At 39.9% G+C, this 20,869-nt stretch overlaps 1 protein-coding gene across 1 annotated transcript in view; it reads right to left on the bottom strand.

Annotated features, from left to right (window-relative positions):
* Nucleotides 1–20,869, bottom strand: part of GMDS (GDP-mannose 4,6-dehydratase) — a 430,504-nt gene that overhangs the window by 211,403 nt on the left and 198,232 nt on the right. Inside the window, exon 7 of the mRNA XM_030041899.2 lies at nt 20,100–20,227. Coding sequence (XP_029897759.1) covers nt 20,100–20,227 — 128 coding nt within the window. The remainder of the gene's footprint in view (nt 1–20,099; nt 20,228–20,869) is intronic.

Genomic DNA, 20,869 nt, shown 5'->3' with positions numbered 1-20,869 from the left:
AACTAATATTTCTTCCAATCTTTATCCAGTTAGATAAAACTCTAGGACAAGATTTCAACAAAACGTACATTGGGTTGACAATGGAGCACAAACATTTTCAAAACAAAAATCAAATAAGGAATACGTTGGAATTGGACCCTAGTGTGAAGGGAAACAAAAGTTCACAAACACAGCTCCCTTCCAAGTTAGGCTGTAAACCAGGAACACATGGAGAGAAGAAAAGGCTGTTTGTACTGTTCCAGGAAGCTGGACCAAGGATTATTCCATAATTGCATTAAGTAAATACAGTATAATATCCTACATAGTGAAAAGTTCAGAGACATCATAGGCTAAGTGACTGACTGATCACAATACGCCAAAGTCCTGTAAGCCATTAATTCCTTAATTACTACAGTTACAAGTGTTTTACACCAATATTGTTGGGCTCTATAGCAAGGTAATGGGGAAATAGTATTCTGAGATATTTTCACTTTAAGTACAATTTTTTTATATGTTCATTTTCAATTTAAGGTCCCATCATGCCTATGTTGAGGATGCTCATGAGTTGGTGAGTTGTACAAAATAAAGTTCTGAAGCAAAGATAAAAAATAGTCTTTAAAAACTGTTACTGAACTGACAGAGCTGAGACTCACACTGTTGTTTCAAGATAAATGTAAGTTACTACACTAAGCAATTTCTATACTGTAGGCATTACTTACACCTTCCAAAAATCACATTATTACTATCCTTAATGACAAGAAAACTCAGGCAATGCCTTTCCGTGGGTTCTCAATTCAGCAGGAACTGCTGGACACAGTCATCGAGACCCTGAAGACAGACAGAGGAGAAGTTGTTTCTGCTTCCAGCACTGCAAAATACTGCCTCGGTGACTATAACAGAAGACCAAACTCAATGACGCATCTCCCAAGAAGTTTGGCCTGTGTATATCCAGGACAAGAACTGCTACTGTACCTTTACACAGATCTAACTGCCTCCCGGCTGTGGGGAAGAGGGCACGAAGTTCTGTACTACTACAATTATGCTGATTTAAGTGAAGCAGATCTCTAGAGTAGATACAGCTTGACCTAAAGCTCCAGTTGCTTTCAGAGACCGACCATGAAGACAAACCTGCTGCATAGTACACACAATTTCCTTGTCTGTCTGTCTCACAGAGACACACTGTCCAGGCTAATAAGCTTTCTACCATCCAAAAAAGATACCGAAAAAAGTCCACCTATAGGTTAATGGTTCTGTGTCCACGTTAGCCTAGAGAGCTATGCAAGCATCATAAATTAGCATACTACTATTGTTTTGAATGGGATCTACTGACTTGCGTCAGCTGAATAGCCAGTTCTCTAAGGAAGGAAGGAAAGATTTGTTTCCAAAAGTGCTAAGGACCAATCACCCAGCATCCCTGACAGCCAGGACACACTCCTTGGTTGTTCATCTGGGCCCAGCTTTGGGAGGTTCAAGATTCAGCATTACTTCCCAGACTAGAAAGCTGTCGTCTTATCTTCTGTACCACTTGTGTCTCTATTTCATACTTGCAGAAACAAAGAGAACATCACTGGCTGGCTCCCAAAGGGGTCTCAGCCTTCCCAGCAGGAAGGACGGTGACTGGGATGAGAGGGCCCCCTTTACAGGGAGGGCAAAGATGGGGAAAAGGGTGGGGGTGGGTCTTAGAAGAACGGACAGGGATGGTAGGGACCACCCAGGAGATAAAGAAAACACGGCTTGAGGGAGAAGCTAGGGAAGCTCCTGAGTATGTACAGTAGCTAATTGTCAAATTTTAACCACTTAGCCTTTTAAATCTTTTTTCCTTTCCTTTACACACACACAGAGCAAAGGCATAGTTCACGTTTAGAAGTAACAGCTTGCAAAGGCATTTAAAACTAAAGCAGATTTTTAAATTTAGCACAGCCTTCTCAGTGTTTTCTAATCCTGGCTCAAAGGCTGAACTTTGTTAAAATTTGTTACAAACAAAAATGTTAAGAAGTTCCCAGACTTTGATGGGCTTTGCTAAATTTAAACCCATGGTGAAATCTTTATAGGAGATTACAGACTGAAAACGATATAGCCATAAGGAAGGACCACAGTGGAGCTTCTTGTACGTGTTTCTCTTTTGTAAAGCTCTGCAGTATTGGTGCCACAACACCTAGCTCCCTGTGCAAGCAGTAAGTTTCTCTCCTCTGGTGCCCTCTGGTCTAGGCTTTCCCCCGCGCAGTAATGCATTCCCAAACGTGACTCTACAGCAGCCCTGGAGAGGAGAGGGCAGCTGGAGCGCTGGGGCCAGGCTGGCCGCCTGAAAGCCACCTATTGTTCCCAGAGGCAAGCAGCCCTGCAAGGCACACTGGCTCCCTGTCTCCAGAGGGAACGCTTGCACAGGGCTTCTCTCCACCACCCAATATTCTGGGGCACAGAAACACTGTAATTTGGTGTTAATTGGGTCAACTCCCTACTTTAATTAAAATGAAACTCCAGACTCTTCCCGTTATACCTCTAGTTACATTTTATTATTGTTTAGCTAAAACAAATGTACGCCGGTGGTGGTTCCTTCCCTTCACTTGCACAAGTGCTCAAGAAATCTCCTCTTCTCCCTTCTTGCACACTATCAGGGCTCACTCTACCCATGTGTCCAGGGGCTCCATTTCAATCCAGGCCCAGACACCCAAATCTTGCCTGAGCTGTGCTGTAGGCATACCTTGGCCCCGTCCTGTCCCCTGCTGTCCCAGCTCACTCACTGGTTCTTCTGGATGGTCTCCAGCCCCTTCTGTTGCTCTTGACTGGACCCCCTGGATGGACTCCGGACCCGATTCATCACCTCACCTTGGCTGGAACTGTCAATAAGACCTTGTTACCCCCATCCAGATCTGCCCATCCAGCTCAGATGTTGCAGGACTGTGCCCTGTTTGGGGAGGGTACTGCCTGCGCTGGGGTCACCGTCAATGCACAGCCTGTCCTCCTCATGGTACAGCTCTGCTCCTGCTGCTCCCTGACACTAACAACCACTGTGATGTGAGAGGGACCTTCTCCTAAGCACTCCCTGGCATCAGAGAAGCCACCAGTTAAGAGTCCTGGCATATTTAATCTTTTAGCACCTGTAACTAGTGGCAATAATAGCAGCAAGAGCAGCAAGATCCATGAAGCGTCTGCCATCTAAAACAGGTATGGTGAACACATCAAAGACATGAAGCAACATTCATCTGGGAGCATGGAAGAGACCAGAATTACAAAGGAACTGCTACTGGAAGAAGTAGGGTATGAGAGGACAGCGTACATGAAGTCTGATGAAGAAAATGGAGAGCGTCTCAAAATCAAGACTGTGCAGGAAACACAAAGAAGCTGCACCAAAAGACCTGAGATATGAGCAGGGAGCTTGAAGGCTAGAATAATGCTGGGGGCTCCTTTATAGACCAGACCATGCATGAGGCAACCTAACATAAGCTGTCCTTTGGTAAGCTATGGATGTGTGTGTACACAACCAGCGTTGCAAGTTTCTCTGAGGCACAACGACTGCAGAGGAAAGGTACCAGGATCACTGGGTTTCTCCACACTGTGCAGGAGGATGGACTGCTGAAGAGCAAAACCTGTTACTTGCTAGCCATCTGACATACGTGTTACAGCCAGGGCTCATCACGGTTCTGCTTTACCAAGGTGGCACAAACGTGCATCTACCACGTGCAACAAGGACAAGCCATAGAGGCAGCAGGACTGTGAAGCCTGCTGCTGAACTTCCCTCCAACCCTGGCTTTCATCAGATCTTCTTGGGGCCTTAACAAAGAATTGTTATACTCTTGGCTCACATTTTGCAGAAATAAGACCTTAATCTACCCCTCTTGCCCAGCTCCTTATCTGCCTCTTTTCTGCCTGCTTTGCAAGGTGGCACTCATTTATTCTAGGCAGAGGAGAAACTAGAAAGGATGCCACATATCTAAGAAGATATATCAAGAAAATGAATATACAAGTCTCTACATATATATGCATAGGAACATCCCATGCCTAGGAATACCCAGAGCATCACAACTGACTTCTATAGAAGTAGTGACCCACTACACATCTGTCACTACACCAGACTGAAGAGCATAGGGCAGCCCTGTGCTGCTCAGCAGATCTCTCCTGCCATCCCACAACCACTCATCCAGGTCTATAAAATTTTAACACTGCATCTCATCAGAGCACGTATGCATACTCATTACTTGCACGCAACAAATTCAAAGAAACTGAAACCAATTATGACAATAAATGTTGGGTTAATCTTATTCAGGCAAATTATGTAATTTCAATATAAGCAATCAGATACTATTATTTTATCCCCCCCCCCCCGAAACTGTATTTCTATGTCTGCAAAAGAGAGTGAGCGTAGCCATATACTGTGTCCCACAACCGAGCTGCAACAGTTTTGCAGTGCCCGTCACTTTTTTAAAAGGGGTCATTCCGTGTACACTGTTCAATTAAATTGCCGTATCTCTGGAACTGAAGTTGGAGTTTTACAACGGCCATAAGGCAAGCAGCATGCAATTTAAGTGTATTTTACATATTTATATTCAAATATACTGAATTTAGATACATGCGCATTTCCATATCTGTCCCTATCAGAGCCTCAGGAATCTTCAGCTAAACTATTTTAGTCAAGATGACTTTCAGGAATTCAATGTAAAACAGGCACTGAGCAAACACAGTCACTGAGCATGCCACATATATATATTTTTTGACCATAAAAAGTGCAAAAGTTCACTCACTGTGTTAGTTTTATCCCACTCCCGATTAATGTTGAACATTTTAACAATTATGTTCTCTGCCGCTGTTAGAAATATACACATGCATGCTTTGTATTTTTTCAGAGGTGCTCTAGCATAGAGCTCGTCTTGTTTTCCGCCAGCACAGATGCTATAAAATCATGCTTAATTCAGTTTACTTCTTTCCTCCCCTCCCCTCCCTTCTTCCCTTTTCCTCAGCCTTATCCTCCTCCATGTTCTTGGGTGGGCAGATTCATGGGGAGACTTGGTTTTCAGTATAGCCACCACCAGGCAGTTTGCTACTCTCCTGAAGCACATCTGGGCTTTATATCAGGCCTTTAATTAATCCTCAGTGAAAGCCAAGCTATGACATTTTGACTGGGCAGGCTCCAGTTTTGGACAGGTCTTGATTTATTACGACTGAGTCTCAACCTACTTTGATTTATTTCGGCTTTGGGGAGGAGGGCAAGCACTGAACAGAAAAAGCACTGTTGGATGCAGAACATGTGATGCACGTAAAGGACCTCCAGAGTACTGTGGCCCAAATGACAAACAGCTCAGACAATTTGCAATAAAAATAAAATAAAAAAAGCCCAAGTGCTGAAAAGATTTTGGTGAAAGAAATCACTTAAAGCAACAACAACCACCGTTACCAAAAAAAGCAACAACAAATAATAAAAGGCTTAGTGAACTAAGATCAAACTATTTGGCAGAAAGTGCCAACGAAGGAAGCCCATGCCTTATCTCTAAGTAAACAATAAATCCCTGGTCACTCATTAGTCTTAATCATGTCTCTCATCTGCATTCAGCTAAATACAGAGAGCAGGACCAATGCTTTCCTGATGAGTCGCTTTCAAAGAAAAGGATGTTCTGCTATTGTCTGGCAACTCGCCTTGGGTGGATGTCCCTTTGCAGGTCTGCCTCTCTAACCATACCATGCACAGCGTGCGATGTGCCAAGTCTTCTGGACAGTGAGAACAAAGGCAACCACAGCCAAACTGTTCATCTAAATAAAGCAACAAACGTCACAATAATAGGAGCCACTGAATAACAAATCCAATCTGCTCAAGGTATAAAGCTTTATTGTTTCTATGGATAGACTTACTCTCTTTTCTTAGGCCCTTTTCTTGTTCTAATTCAAATTCTGTTGGACAGATGACTTGGCAAGTTTATTCTGAATACTACTGTGGCTACTTCCAATTCATTCCTGTTGCGTGTACATGCAAAGAAACTCAGTATCTTGAAAATTCTAATGAAAGCAAGTAATTTTGTTTTCCTTTAAGTGTTTTTTGTTAAAAATTCAAATACCCTCATTTCTCCCTCCCTTGTACTTCCTTTTCACAAACTGAAATTCAGTTTTTATTGTTGGTTTTTTCCCCCTCTAACTATGGGAACTAGAGGATTTATGGCTCTATCAAAAGAGAAGAAAGAGTGAAGTTCCAGCAACAGAAAAGCAAAAACGTTTTACTCTAAACCAACTAGCAGTTTTTATTTGTTGACACCTATCAGGCTCCGGTGCCTAGTGAATCTCTAGCAGAAAGGATGTTTTTGTTAAAGTCTTGGCACCTGCTGCTATTAAAATTTCAGTAACACCTCAGATGCTACCTCAACAGTCCCCACACAAAGCCTTGGGAGGACAAATCTTTGCACTCCTGTTATTCGCTGTAACAGAAGACAGAAGGACCAGCAACCCATATAGGCACATGCAGGCTTGCTCCAAGGCGTCTGTAAGTGTTATAAAGCAGAAGAGGACACAAATCAGATATGAAAATATTACGTGGGTCATCTTGAAAAACATTAAAACCAAATGATCGAAGACATTAATAAAAAGACATCTTATGTGTTAATTTTTAAGTTTCACGGTAAAGTCTGGAAGAAGGGTCTACTGTACTTGGTTTATCAGATGCCTGTGTAAGCTAAGGCCACAGTCCGGCTGTGCACTTTGTCACCAAGCAGGTAAGCAGTAGGATTCAAATGACCATCTAGCTTAAGATGACTTGGCTCTTCTGCTAACTGAGAAGCAACTACATGGGTGTTCTCAGTCTAATCTGTGTCACATTGACTAGTTTTATCATCTGTAAAAAACATGCATTTATTTTAGCAGTTGTAGGCTGGTAGGCTACACAGGGAACGTGTGTTTGCTGTCTTGTTCCGTAGCTGGGTGAGCAGGCTGAGCTGGCTCTCTGTGGCCGATACAAAATTACTAATTCTGCAGAAATGCAGAATATTCATATGCCAGTAAATGGGATTCTATGGAGCCAGTCTCTTTTAGTTTCAGGAGTAGAACTCAAATTAGTGTTAAGGACAATTCTCAAGTCAAACTGTTCTACTGCACACATCTTTCCCTCATCCCTCTTCATTCTGTAAGAAAACAAATCATCAACACCTAATGGAAATGTTTGCTATTTTCTATGCATGTTTTTGTTTTGTGCCCCACTCAAGTTGGAGAATTGCAGGAGGCTCCTTTCACAGGCAGAATCAAGCACAGTGGCAGCTGGTGGCTCACTTTGGCCCAAGAGCAGGTGATGAGAACACAGGATTCCCCTGTCAACTAGGGTCTTAATCCTCACCTTGTATCGCCCCCAGGTCCCCCCATAGGAGGATGGAGCATATCACCATCAGCTGTGCTCCTCCTGAGTATCAATTTGCTTTTCTCTGCCAGACAGTTCTCCTTCTAGCTGCTGCAGAGCTGGTTCTGGGTGGGATTCCAGATGCTAGCTTTCATCCTAACCCTGAACGCCACCATTTTATTCTTGTTTACAGGCAGTTTTATTTTCTAGCTTTTATCTGCCTTCATGAAATATAAAAGTTTGTGTGATTTTTCCTTCCAAGTGTAATAACACTGTAAGCTCCAGCAGTACTTTCTAATACCAACACAGCCAGAATTTGCAGTGACAAGTTAGTAGGCTGTTTCAGTGAAAGAGACTTTATATGAACCAGCATCCCAGTGAAACCCCATATGTAGGCAAAAAGGATCACTTTAAGATGCTACTAATAAAACTATCAGCTTAGTTAGAAGTCAACTGTTTTACAAGCAACTCCAGAACATAAACAACTATTCAGATAGTGTTTTCAGAATTTGGATTATTTTTTTTTTTTCCCCTAACTTGAAATATTTATGACACATTGTATTTAAATGATCAGACTGCTACAAATCAGTGCAACTAAATGCCTATCATTAGCATGCAATTTCATTACACCATTTGTTTACAAACCTCATATGAATAAATTAAACCAAGGGAACTGAGGCTTGTTTTAATTTACCGCATAGTGTATTTTAAAGGTAAATGTCAAAAGTGCATGCTTCTGCTATTATTTAACACGATTTTCTGTAATCACTCCAAAATGAATGTGGTAACAATGATGATTCATTTACTTTCGTTTTGGGTGGACTTTTTACTCAAACTTGTTCTTTTGCCAGCTACACTTTTACACATGTGCCTGTTGGTTTTACACTACCCTTCTTTAGATGTGACCTTATGAAAATCAGCAACAAAAAACCTTCTTTGAGGAAAGTCTAATTTACTTAATTACAAGGAGTGGGCAGTTGTGCACCAACTTCATCATTCTGTCATACTTGAGGCTGAAAACTGGCACAGAGTGGGCCAGGTGAAAACTCTTTATTACGCTTCCTGTTTATATTGGTAACACGTTAAATGGAATTTTAATGTCTCCTGAGGTCACTTTTAGAGCCAAATTGTGGCTGTCCCTATCACAGGTGTACTGAGTAACACTGTGCAGGCACAGAGCCTCTTTCTCTTCTGCCGGCCTCCACCTCCCCATGCATAAATGTAAGACGCAATGGATGAAGTCAAGTCCCACCGAAGTCAATAATTGTATTATTAGAACAAGATTTCACTCCAAACCAATTCCTGCAGTTGGTTTGCAGCATGCTCAGTCCTCAGGCTTGCCAGGAGGGCAGGGAGGGAACGCACAGCCCTACAGCCCTCTTGGGGCTTGCGCACTTCACGCATGTGCTCCCACCCTTTATTGCTATCTGGATCAAATAGAGTATTTTCTGAAATGTTTTCTTAGCACCCTTTTGTAAGACTCCATTAAAATGCTGTACATTATATGAAGTGTTACATTAAGTGTGCTCAGACCATAAGAACTTGCACAAACCTCGAACCAACACCAGTTCTAAATTGTTACTCACCTGCTCTTGAACTACTTTAAAAAGAAAAAAAAAAGATTCTCCTAGAAATGAGGCACCAGATAGTAGTTAGCCTAGAAAAGCTCCTTGGAAGGCAAGCTCCTTTGTGCTCCACCTTGGCATTCCTGGAAAGCAGAGCACAGCCAGGCCCCGCTCCACAGCAGGCTCCTCCTTGCAAACCAGTATCATTTCTGCTAACAGTACTACCAATGCAGAAAGCCGCATTCCAGCAGTGCATGCCACGGGAGTCACTGGAAAAGGTTTACGAGGTATTATGGGCTGAAATAAAACATCAAATAAACGTATACATGGAACATGCACAAATAGGAGCAGGGGTGATTCCCCGGCTGCAGCCTGAATACGGCACTTAAAATACAACCTTCTCTCAGCACGGGGGTTTGAGAGCAACGCTGCCAGCAGCCAGGAGATTATGGTGGTAAGAGGCACAGTGCCCAACAGCAGCCAAACGCCTCTTGGGCTTTCCCTTGTCGGGAGACAGATCTATCGTGTCTTGGTCTGTCACGTAGCCTACAGACCATCCTAACTCATGCCTCCTGACACCTTTCCGATAACCCGAGATCCGCTTGTAATCTGGGAGATGAACAGTTTTAAACCAGCAGTATTTTTAATATATATCTACCTCGGATATCAGTAATAATACTGGCAATAAAATGAAAAGGGTATACTTAATATATTTTTCCCTTGTCAATTATTTCCCCTTTAAAATGAATATGATATATGAAAAACCTGATGCTTGTTGAATTTAAAACACCTCAGAGGAAGAGAGAAATTCCCACCAGATATGGAAAAGTAGGGTTTGTCTGGAAATAAATGCAGCATAATAAATTAATGGTGAGGGGGAAAACATCCCTGTATTGCATAAGGAAAAATTACTGCATTAGCAACACAAAGCATTATTTTTTCTTGTAAAATAAGGCACAGTGCAGCAAGATTGTATGATTTGTACCAACTTTTCATTATGTCAAAAGCAACATGTGTGCCTGGTATTATAGCATTAGGGTTGCCTTGATAAACTGTAACTGTGTAGGGTAACATCTCACTTGATAGAGGTTAAGGCAGAAGTAGGAGTTAATGCTCTACTAATGCAATTTACTGCTCCTTAAAGAAATCTGTAAAGTGCATTTGGAAGAAAGAAAATCTCTTTTGACATTAAAAAAAAAAAATCAAACCCATTTGCAGATCAAGAAATAATAACACACAATTTGCACTAGAAATATCAGCTTCTAAGAAGTACAAAGCTTGTTATTAAGAGTAGAGTTAGACAGTAAACATATTTTCATAATGGTGCCTGTTCTTGTAATAGAAAAACAACATGAATGTAAGTAACATCGGTGCAATAAGAAGTCAGCTCAACACCCAACACTCCTATGGACCCAGCAGTTCAGGCAACAGCTCACAGCAGGGGGTCCTAGCTGGAGGTCACATTTTTTTGAGGTTTCGGATGGTTGAGTTTGCCCCGATTTTCTAATGCTATTGAAGTAGAGAGACTAGGCTAGGCAAAATGTGCCTAGACTGCATTCAACTCTAGAAAAAAACCCTAATAATTTGTCCTTGCAGATAGACAATATTTTATATGAATAGTTAGGGATCCCCTAATTTTGCTTCCTCAAATCCAATGCCAGAGATCCTTTAATCCCACTGCACAACAGAAGATGTAGAAAGCAGATACATTGGCCTACTCGCTTAAGAAACACCACCAAAATCCTTATTTCACTAGAAGCAATGAAATGGCCACCAAGGTTGTTAGCACCAGGAGTTGCCCTGTGCATCAGCAGGGCATGCGGAGAAGGACAGCTGCTGGGCTCCCCTGCACCAGTCAGCCTCGACCTGCACGGAGGAGGAAGCACTGGGAGGGTTTGAGGGAGCTGCCAGCTGTTTTGCACAGCCCTCATGTAAGCTGCAGGCATGGGACAATGTCAGGGATCCACTGTTTACTTCATTCTCCACTTCCGTGGCTGCAGGCAAATCCAGCCCAGCCACACAGTTGAGCTGACTGGGGACAGGGGATAAGAAAACACCAGCGTCACTCACCTACCCTGCAAATAACACTCCTCATACTCCTGAGGAAACAAACAATTGCTCTTGCTGCAGAAATCGCATGGATTTTGAGAGGAAGAGAGAGAGGAGTCAAGCACATGACAGCAATAAGCTTTCTTCACATACTTAACCTGGTAACCAAGTCAACCGTCCCCAGGGGAAGCTTAATGTCGGCCAAAGAAGGCCAACTGGAAAGTTCAGCTGCTCTATCTTTGGACCATTAATGTTGGTTGTTAGGTCAAGGCTTCATCCAAAAACACCTACAGCTAAAATTCAAGTATTTCTGCTAAAACTAAAAGTGGCATATTAAGTGCACCCTGTGGGTTTGGGGAATGTTTCCCACTCAAACTAACAAAAAAATTGTATTTTTTTTCCGTACCCAGATCAGGAAAGAACAGTCACTCTGCTGATAACCAGTCTTCTTAATAATGCACAGAATATTAACAGCTAGAGTACAATAAAAGTGAGCCCTGACATTTTAATTTATCCTCTGAAATATTTCTTCTTTCACTGGAATGACCTGAAATTGTTGGAGGGCTAAAAACTTTGGTTCTGGGAATGCACTGCCCATGATGTTTTACTGGCTTCATTTCAAATGAAAACAATTACTGTATAGTGAGGATGTTACCACACAGACATAACAACACCATTAACTATTTTTGACTTCCAGTGTAAATTGAACCATTATGGGGTTTTAAAAATGTCCTCATTAAATTTTAATGATCTGTTTTAAGGGATTTTTTTTCCCTTATTAAAATTAAAACCAACTATGCTCTACAGCTTTCTCAGAATGTGGTGCATTAATCTAAGATTCAAATAAATCTGTAAATCATAGATTAGTTAATAAAGAGAAACTATCTGGGTTATTACAGGTGGGGCTGGTAGCAGTACCTGTTATTAATGTTGCCTAACATTTACCAATAAAAGATGCTGCTTCCTGTTCTTTAAAATGTTGCCAAATACCATCTGACTGAATAAAAAAAATTCTGAGTTCAAAGGTAGACACACCTGGTTGTTTTGTGGTTCTCTCCCCCTCCCCCCATGATAGGAAAAAGAGCAAAGAAAAGAAGGAAAAATGTCAATTGAAGTGATTCAGCTGATTAAAGAATACTTTTCATTTGTATTAACTCCCCCATAAACCTCAATAATTTTTTTTCCATGAACTCAGGGTTGCCTTGTTGTACAGTAAGTACTTGAAATTTTGCATGCTGAGGGCTAGAGAATGTTTATGAGAACATTTCCATCAAATTCACCCCGAACTTGCCCAATTCATAAACTTTGTGTGGACTAAAATGGAAAAAAAAATTTTAAAAAAATGACAGTTTACATACACTCAAGAGGGACTTGTGAGACCTTTGCTGTTAAATTTTGTGAAGACTCACTTTATGGTGAACACGCTCCACCCCGTGACGGGGCAGTGGTTTCCCTCCAGGCGCAGCTGCAGCCTCGAGCAGGCTGGCTGGTGTACTCACTCCCTGGGTCCAGGCAATCCCGTCTCCCCCGTGAGATTCATCTCTTTCCCACAGTCTCATCTGCAGTCGCCCGAAGTTAAAACCACCACAAGACTGACTGGAAGGTGGAACAGACCTTTTTTAAAAAAGTCTGGTTTGCTTTCACGCTTCTGTTATATTGCCACCTGCTAATGAGTAAACATTGTCCTGCAGCATGCACTGACGGAGATTGCAATGATGGTATATATACTGCATTATATAGTCTCCCTGCTGGCAACCGTATGTTTACTTCTGATTCTATCACAAGTATAAGCATAGCTCCTAAACATGGACCCTGTCATAATTTTACTTGTTTTTCCACACATTGCCAGACAGAGCAGAAAACTAAAATAACGGGAACACAGCACGCTTTTAAAGTTACTTCTAGAAAGTGCCTTAATTTGGTATTCTACAAGAAGAACATGCTACAAAAGCAGAATTTGCCAGGAGGACTCTTGTAGTTGTGTTATTCGAAGAGAAACTGCATTCAAGCTACAATGGCACAATAAGTCAGTCTCAGAAATATGACAACAATACATAATTTATCAATCCGGAAACCCTATACTTGAAAGAAGCCTTAGTCTAACCTTTCCATCACTCCAATTGAATTGTAAGACCACCGCTGTAACAAGACGACTTAGAAAACCACCGGGGTGGCCTTGATAATAATACACATATCATTGTTGAGGCACAGGAAACTAAACCAGATGGTTTTGCTGAGGAAAGCACTTTTTTGGCTTTGTAAAGCCTAAAAACACTAATAGGTCAAACACAAAAGTGGTGAAAAAGAAAGCTAAAGGAAAATTTATGTAAATAAGAAAAAATCTTTTTACAATTATATTCCCCTCACATAAAAAATGGCTGCAGGAAAATAAAAAGGGGGAAATGGTGCTGTAGTTCTGAAATAGATCAGGATAGTTTTCTGAAAGGAAAAGGTCTAACAGCAACACTTACAGTAGGTACTGCTGCTGGAAATCAATACCATATGACGTGCATTAGACAGAACACCTACATATTGTAATTAAAACCCTTTCCTTTCCTCATTTTTATGTTTTAAATATGGAGACCATTCCTGTCTACTGTAATAAACTACTTACTTTCTTGTTCAATCTCTTATTAGCAATCATATCAAACTTAGAGAAAATAGCACACACATGCACCTCTTAGAATACATGAAATCGAAAATAATTTCCACAAAATCATCCATATTTGAATTTTCTCACTTATGCTGCAGTTATTTAGAAGCACATTATTTACAGACTTCAGCTTTTCAAAAACAATGAAAGACTTCATTTTGTTTTGTTTTTCTTTAATGCAGACATCATCTACGTGAGTAAAATTAAGATGATAGTATGTTATTCTGCTGGGAATTGCAACTATTTCTAATAGTCAAGAAGCCTAATCTACACTACATGCTCTGAAAGAAACACATTATAAGCTCTTTTATTGTGCAGCCTTATTTGCCAAAATGTAAGCTTTTATTTAGCATTAAAAAGGAAAACTTTACTATCACAGTTGTTCTAAAACATGTTCTCTACTCATAAAGGAAGGTTTGCCCATATTTTCAAAATCTGAAAGAAGAAGTTTGAGAATTATGCCTACATTTTGCTGGCATCAAATCATGCTCTAACTGAAAGAAAACATCGTTATTTAAATATCAACTTTTTTTCTGCTTGCATGGGACAATGAAGAAGAAATGTACACTGAGGAGAGCTTCACTATATGCTTATCATTTGTGACAGTTCATTTTGGTACTGCTCAGAAATAGCCTTGCAGAAAATGTTCAAAGTCTGATGCCCAAGTTCTTAACTAAAATCAGAGAGTTAAAAGAGTAGTTTCTGAAGCCAGAAGTCAAGTGGTACCACAGCCGGCTTACTGAGCCCAGGGAGCCTGATGGAGCCTATCTGGACAGCAATAAAGAAAAAGAAAAGACAATGCAGTCTCACGAGATCCGATTTTGATTCTGCATGAGAGAGATGCTGGGGAGACGTCTGTTTTGTGGCCAGTGATGCCATCTACCACCTCATATCAAGACTTGAACTCTTTTGTAGGGTTGGAACATTTCCATTGAGGTGCAACATATGCAAATAATTTAGTAAAACAATGGCATCATGAATTGACCCTGGCAATCCACTTATCTAAGTCTTTTCCCTATAGACTCAGCCAGAGGGAAGACAATCTTCTTTACTTCTTCTTGTACCTGCTGTGCCAGCACTCTCATTGTGTCACGAAGAAGTGGCTTTATTGCAAATGCCCTTGCCCTTGGGTCAGTGCTGGGTGAACTTCACAAAGCGATTTGGCATCTTTCGTTTAAGACCAGTCATCTGTGCTGTGGCCGCTTACAGTGGCTGTACTATATCCTGAGAACTGGACCATTATTTGCATGGATGATTGAACATACTATCATAGTCAAATGTGACTTCCTTTATCCTGAACACAACATACCTCCACATGTCCAAAGTATTTACATGAGGAAAACAAAGAATAATCTGCCATTGGCAGATTAGTTCTACATCTTATAAAAAGGACAACAGATTTTTAAACTATTAGAAAGGAAGTAAGGTGGAATAGTCATTGTCTCTGACACACATGCTTCTAGAAAAGATATTGCTTCAGCAAGCACCTGTCAAGAGTTTTATGAATGTTCAGTAGTTGTTCCACAGGAGCAGTCTATCAAACTTTTCTCCTAAAGGTTCATACAAGCCCTGCTGCTCTCACAATTACTTCACCTCGATGGCACCAATAAGATAATCAGTTCAGTGGATCATCACATCAATCAGAGCAGATTGGATATAATTTTAAGATCAATTTGGCTTAATAGAGCCATTAATTATCCCAGCTCAAGCAAGCTGATGGAAAGAAAAAGTTCTCATTCGGAAATACACAAAACACACTTGAGTACCTGGATGCCTCAAAAATCTTTACCCTCATACTCAAAGAAGTCCAGTATTGAGGGTTTAAAATTATTACCTAACTTTTATTAGAAGTGATTAACTTTGAGCATAAAAACTAAGCAGTAAAAAGGGAAAAACATTTTTCACTTCAGTCCATAACAAAAGGGCAATCCTAATTTAAAAGCAGGTCTTTTAAGTTCATGAGCCAATCTCATACCTATGTGAGGTATTCATAGTTACACAGACAGATATAACTGACTTTCGTTTTATAACCAACAATCCTCAACAAATCAAAACTCTCACAAGCAAGTATTCTGCGGGGCTGATGAAAGGATGTGTCAGAAAAAACTCAAAGCCTCATCAGACTAAGGTAAAACGTATCTCAAAAGACAACACATCCTTAATGCTACAAGAAAACAACAAAACAGAACTAGAAATGCCTTGGCCAACAGTCCTGCTGGCTGAATCCTTTTCTTATGCACAAGAGTAAAGTAAAATTTTAAATAATTCTGTCTGGCAAGAGTTTTTATATTTAAATGCACACACAAACGTACAAGAAGGGATTTCCCACAACAGAAATGGTAGCAGCTGTCTCCAAGAGTCAGTCTCTACCTATTAGAAGAGTGAATAGAAGAATCATGAATAAAAGACCAGGTGATGCTGACTGGAGATTTAAATGCAGAAGGCATCACTGTAGATTAGATTTTACTATCTCAATTTCAACACGCACCAAATGGTTTAAGACAATAAAAATGTGCATTTTCTTGTGTATTTTAATCACAAAGTAAAGTATGAATCAGCACCAGTTCCAATTAAAGAAAAAAAAAGTAAGATGGAAAGTCTCTCTTTGAACAGTTTCTTATGTGCTTGGTCCTTATGCTCACTATATTACTTATTTATAAACTGTTCATTTTGCTTTGTTGTTTTTTTTTTTTTTTTTTTTTACATTATTTAAATATAATGGAAGCTAATTGCCATACATTTAGAATATCAAATGGTCCCTGATTTCACCATGAATTTGGGCACATGCATAATTTTAAGCATTTGACTAGACCTGTAATTAATTGAATTGGAGCCAATTATGACCCAATTATGAGTCCTCTGTAATTATCACTTGAAATACTGGTGGATTTCTACTGAAGACAAAAGAAAATCTTTCTGATCTCTACAAATACTTAAAGACTATTAAAACTGTTACCTTTGACTTGTTTTTTTACTTTTGTAAGATATACATTGACAGGCTTTTCCACAGCATTCATCAGTGCAGTATTTCTACTCTCTGCAGAACACTAAGGTGTGAGCACTGCAATTGCAGAAGGCAACCTGAGCATCAGCAGGTGATAGAGGAAATTGAAGGAAAGGAAAAAAAAGCTTCAGCTGTTAAACTGTAATATGAACTTGCTCTTTTTCGCGGAGCCTCTTTCCAACATGACTATGTTCTATTTGTTGGCTTTCCCTTTACATCTTTACAAATAAATGTGTCTAGTACAACCCGAACAACCACATTTTAAGGTTTCAGTTGCAGATATAACTTCACAACTTCATTTACAGAATTTAGCATGTAGGAAATTAAAAACCACAACCAACTAGTGATGGATTGATGGACATTTTTTTAATGGTCCAAGTTAAATGTTTCTGAGATTCTATATTTATTTGAAGTAAGACTCTTGGGTGAGAGTCTGAGGGAATTTGTATGATGCCTTGTGTTTTATAAATGGCATAGAAATGAGTCAAGACTGTTAAGTCTTACTATTGTACCAATATTTGAAAATACCTAGCAGATGGTTTACTGGAACTTTCTACAACAAATAAAAGGTATAAGTTAACCTCACAAAACAAATTAGCACACAGAATATTCATATATCAACAGCACTGATATATTGTTCTTTCTCTTCCAACTCAGTGTCATTGATCGTCATCTCTAATACCATCCCATGAGACTTGTGCTAGACCACAGTATAGTAAAAACAGAGAAAGGGGGAGTAAGAGGCAGCAGGAATTTCTGCAAAAATGTTAAGAGTTACTAATAAAGTTTTAGGATAAAACTAATACTTCCCCCCTCCCCCAAATTTTCAATGGCTACTTCTATTTTGTTCTCTTCAAACACTGAATGGAAACCTTTCTTTCTAGTGAGTGAGACTTCCCGTTTTTCATTCACAAGCACAATGCTGCTGTACCTGATTTTCAGTTCCTGCAGGTGGCAGTTCAGGCCCCAACTCAAAAACCTACTCAAACAGACATTCCAACTCTTCTCCCCTGATATGAATCTATGTTTAAGCATCAAACTTCTGAATCATCTGCTACAAAAGCTGACTTCAACCCACAGCTAGCACCGAGCATGCTGGCAGCCCATCCCCTGGTGGGCATCTACATGCTTCAGTGCAGGCATGCGCTTCCATGCTTTACAGTATACAGAAGCGTTTGCCCAAAATCACAGTGGCAGTCAGATGAACGCATGTGATCAAAGCTCAAGAGTCCTGACTTCTGCTTCTGCTTTGTAACTGTCAGACGTTCTCCACTCCAATTCATACAGGATACGATCTCTCCACAAAGTCGATGGGAGTTTGGTCATCAACTTTCATGAGATCAGGAATTGACCCATAATGTTTTATAAAACAACAAAAAGGAATGTATTTATGGTTTTATTATTATCCCTAATAAGGAAATAAGGAGAAAGAAAACACAGTACATGGTCTAGTCCATATGCACATGTGTTACTTGTATTAATATCGATGGGATTTAAAAGTACATATGGAGAGGATAAGATATATCCCTATGTGTTCAGCCATATGCTTAAGGAAGCTCCCCAAATGCTTGTAAATACGATCATGCTTTCTAACATACTATGTATTTATTTGAACAACGTTAAATCTCTAAACCCTACTTTCCAGTCCATTAAAGCCTCAAATAATTGTTTACTTCCAGTTTAAAGTTACTCTCTTTTTTAGCCATTAGAACACTGCCTGTAACCACATTTCCACAATATTCAGGGAATTAGAGAATTGATAATAACTCTCCCATTATCCGAAGGGATACCTCTCCGGGAAGAGAAATACTCAAGATGAACTATATTTTAGTGAGGAATTCTTTCCAGAAGATTTTGGGACAGGCCCAAAATGTGTAGCTGAAAGGTCTGGAATGCTACTTACACAACAAACATGTGTTCGTGCTGTAGACCTCGGACAACTATATTCCTTCTGGAGGCCAAAGGCCTTGAAAGCTAGTCATTCTTCTGGATAGGCTTGTTCTCATTTCCTTCTTTTTTTTTTTTTTTTTTTTTTTTTTTTTCCTTTTGAACACAGGACAAGGGTCTGACCCACTAGGCACAAGAGGGTTATTCTGGATTTCCCTTGTGGAAGAAGACATCAGAATTCATCCCATGATTTATGATCCGGTGCACGTCATTTTGGAATAAAATAGCCAAAGTATTTATGGAATATCCAATGCCTGTCAGCAAATTATGCTCATTATGTTCATGCAACTGATCATTTGATTTGGCTTATCTTTTACTTCCTTTCAGTTGAGACTTGGTAACTGACTTTATGAACACTCTTGACTATAGTTTTATCCATTAAAAAGATGATTGGGATGGTTTACTGGATTAACTTCTTCAACTACTGTTGTAGCCACAAATATAAAAATACTCATGGAGGCATAGTCATGACATTCATAGTGCCCTTACCACCTTACATGCAAATGCAATGCAAAACTAAAAGCCAACTATATTTATATCCGGCTGCCAAAAATCACCTTCTTTGCTTGCTTGATGTAATCCTTTGGATGCCAAGGCAATATGGCTGTTTACTTTTTTTAATATCATCCAGAACAAAAGTTTATATTGTGGTATTACAATTTTGTTTTCTTGCTGTTTCTTTTTGACTGTAAACAAGATTTGAGACCTCAGCTTTTATTTTACCTTTTAAATCCCAGTTTACAATAAAAATCCCAAATCAGACTTCTTCCTACTGAAATACTTCTTACTTTGTGATATAGAAAAACAAAACAAACAGTCATCATCTTTTTAAACTACATCAATGAATGGTGAAGCCAAATCCGGTTTCCCAGCAAGGAATTATTAAAAGACAGAAATAGTCCAATGACCACAGGAAATCTTTAAGCACCAAAATGGGGACAAAGGTCTCCTGGGGAAAAGACAATATTTCCTACATGGTCATTCATGTCTCCTTGTAATACAATACAGGGGTATTGTTTGTTTGTCTGCTTAAGTAGATGCACAGAATAAAATTAGAAACAAATCCTGACTATGAAAACATTTCAAACACTAGATGCAGGCATATGTGTTGCAATAAGTGCCATCACAACTATGTTGTGATGCTTCTTTCTAATGCATAACCAGCTAGACCTTTGATCATTAATACATACATCATCTTGCCTCATTGTAACAAAGGCCACCAACCTTCAGCAGGATCTTTGGCTTCAGGTCATACTGCATCTTGCTGCAATCTTAATATTGGTCATAAAATTTGTCAAAACAATAGGAGAAATACTCTAGAATAGATCCACTTTATAGTCAGCCCCCTTCCCCAAGGAATTTAGTCAAGGAATGTAAACCCAAAGATTTATTTTCATGCTCTGGTCATGCCTGGGGTAGACTGCTGTGTTGCTAAATTCCCTAGTCTGAAATCAAGAGCAAGACAAAGTTAAGAGGCCTCAATATGCAAAAACATCTTGAGATAGCCCTCCATGGACCATGGCCTGAAGTTACAGAAATAAGCATTATCCCCACCATGAAGACAATTCAGGAAAAGGCACGTGGCCCACAGCTTACCTCAACATAGTCCCTGGCATGGCCCCAGTCTCTCTTAGCATCCAGATTGCCCAGGCTGAAACAATCCAGCTGTCCGAGGTGAATCTTTGCTACTGATCGGCTAATTTTTCGAGTAACAAAGTTAGCCCCTGGAATAGAAATAAGAGGTAGTATCAGCACAGAGTCACAGTGGCAGATAACTGGCCACAAGAAACACCTTGTATAGCTCTGCGCATGGTGCTTTCAGTCTTCATTCACTCCCCTCACACCAGCTAGACCCGTGGCATCTTTTATCATTTGAGTAGGCTAAGAAGCTTCCAGTGCAAGTGTCACATTAGCTGCACTTTCACAGCAAAGATCTTTCTTTGTGGGACTTCTTAAGCATTCCTAATTTGCTGCCTCAGTATTCAGTCCAGGCATAAAGCCAAAGAAAATCATTTGGAATGTCAGTTCTTAAACACAAAATGCAAAAGGTTACATAAAGAAGAGAGACATCTTAGACCACCCTCAAGTTTTTTGTTGCCATTTCTTTTTTCTTTTTTATAATTTTTTTTTAAGGAATGCATATATCTAAATAAATTAGTTCATCAATAAAAAAAAAAAAAAAGGAGACTATCCAAATACTACATATTCTCCAAAGGACTGTTCTGGTTAAATGCATTCTACTTTTCTAGTTATTTGGGATTCTTTGTCCCCCAGGTTCAGTGAGATCATGAAATTGTGATTTCAACTTCATCTGTTGAAGGCTGTACAGTATTTTATCATATTTCCATATTTTGTTCACTGTATTG

The sequence above is a fragment of the Aquila chrysaetos genome, chromosome 18, assembly GCF_900496995.4.
Source record: "Aquila chrysaetos chrysaetos chromosome 18, bAquChr1.4, whole genome shotgun sequence".
Lineage (NCBI taxonomy): Eukaryota > Metazoa > Chordata > Aves > Accipitriformes > Accipitridae > Aquila > Aquila chrysaetos.
Note: the sequence above shows the minus strand (reverse complement) of the source record. Positions and strands in the feature narration are given on the sequence as shown.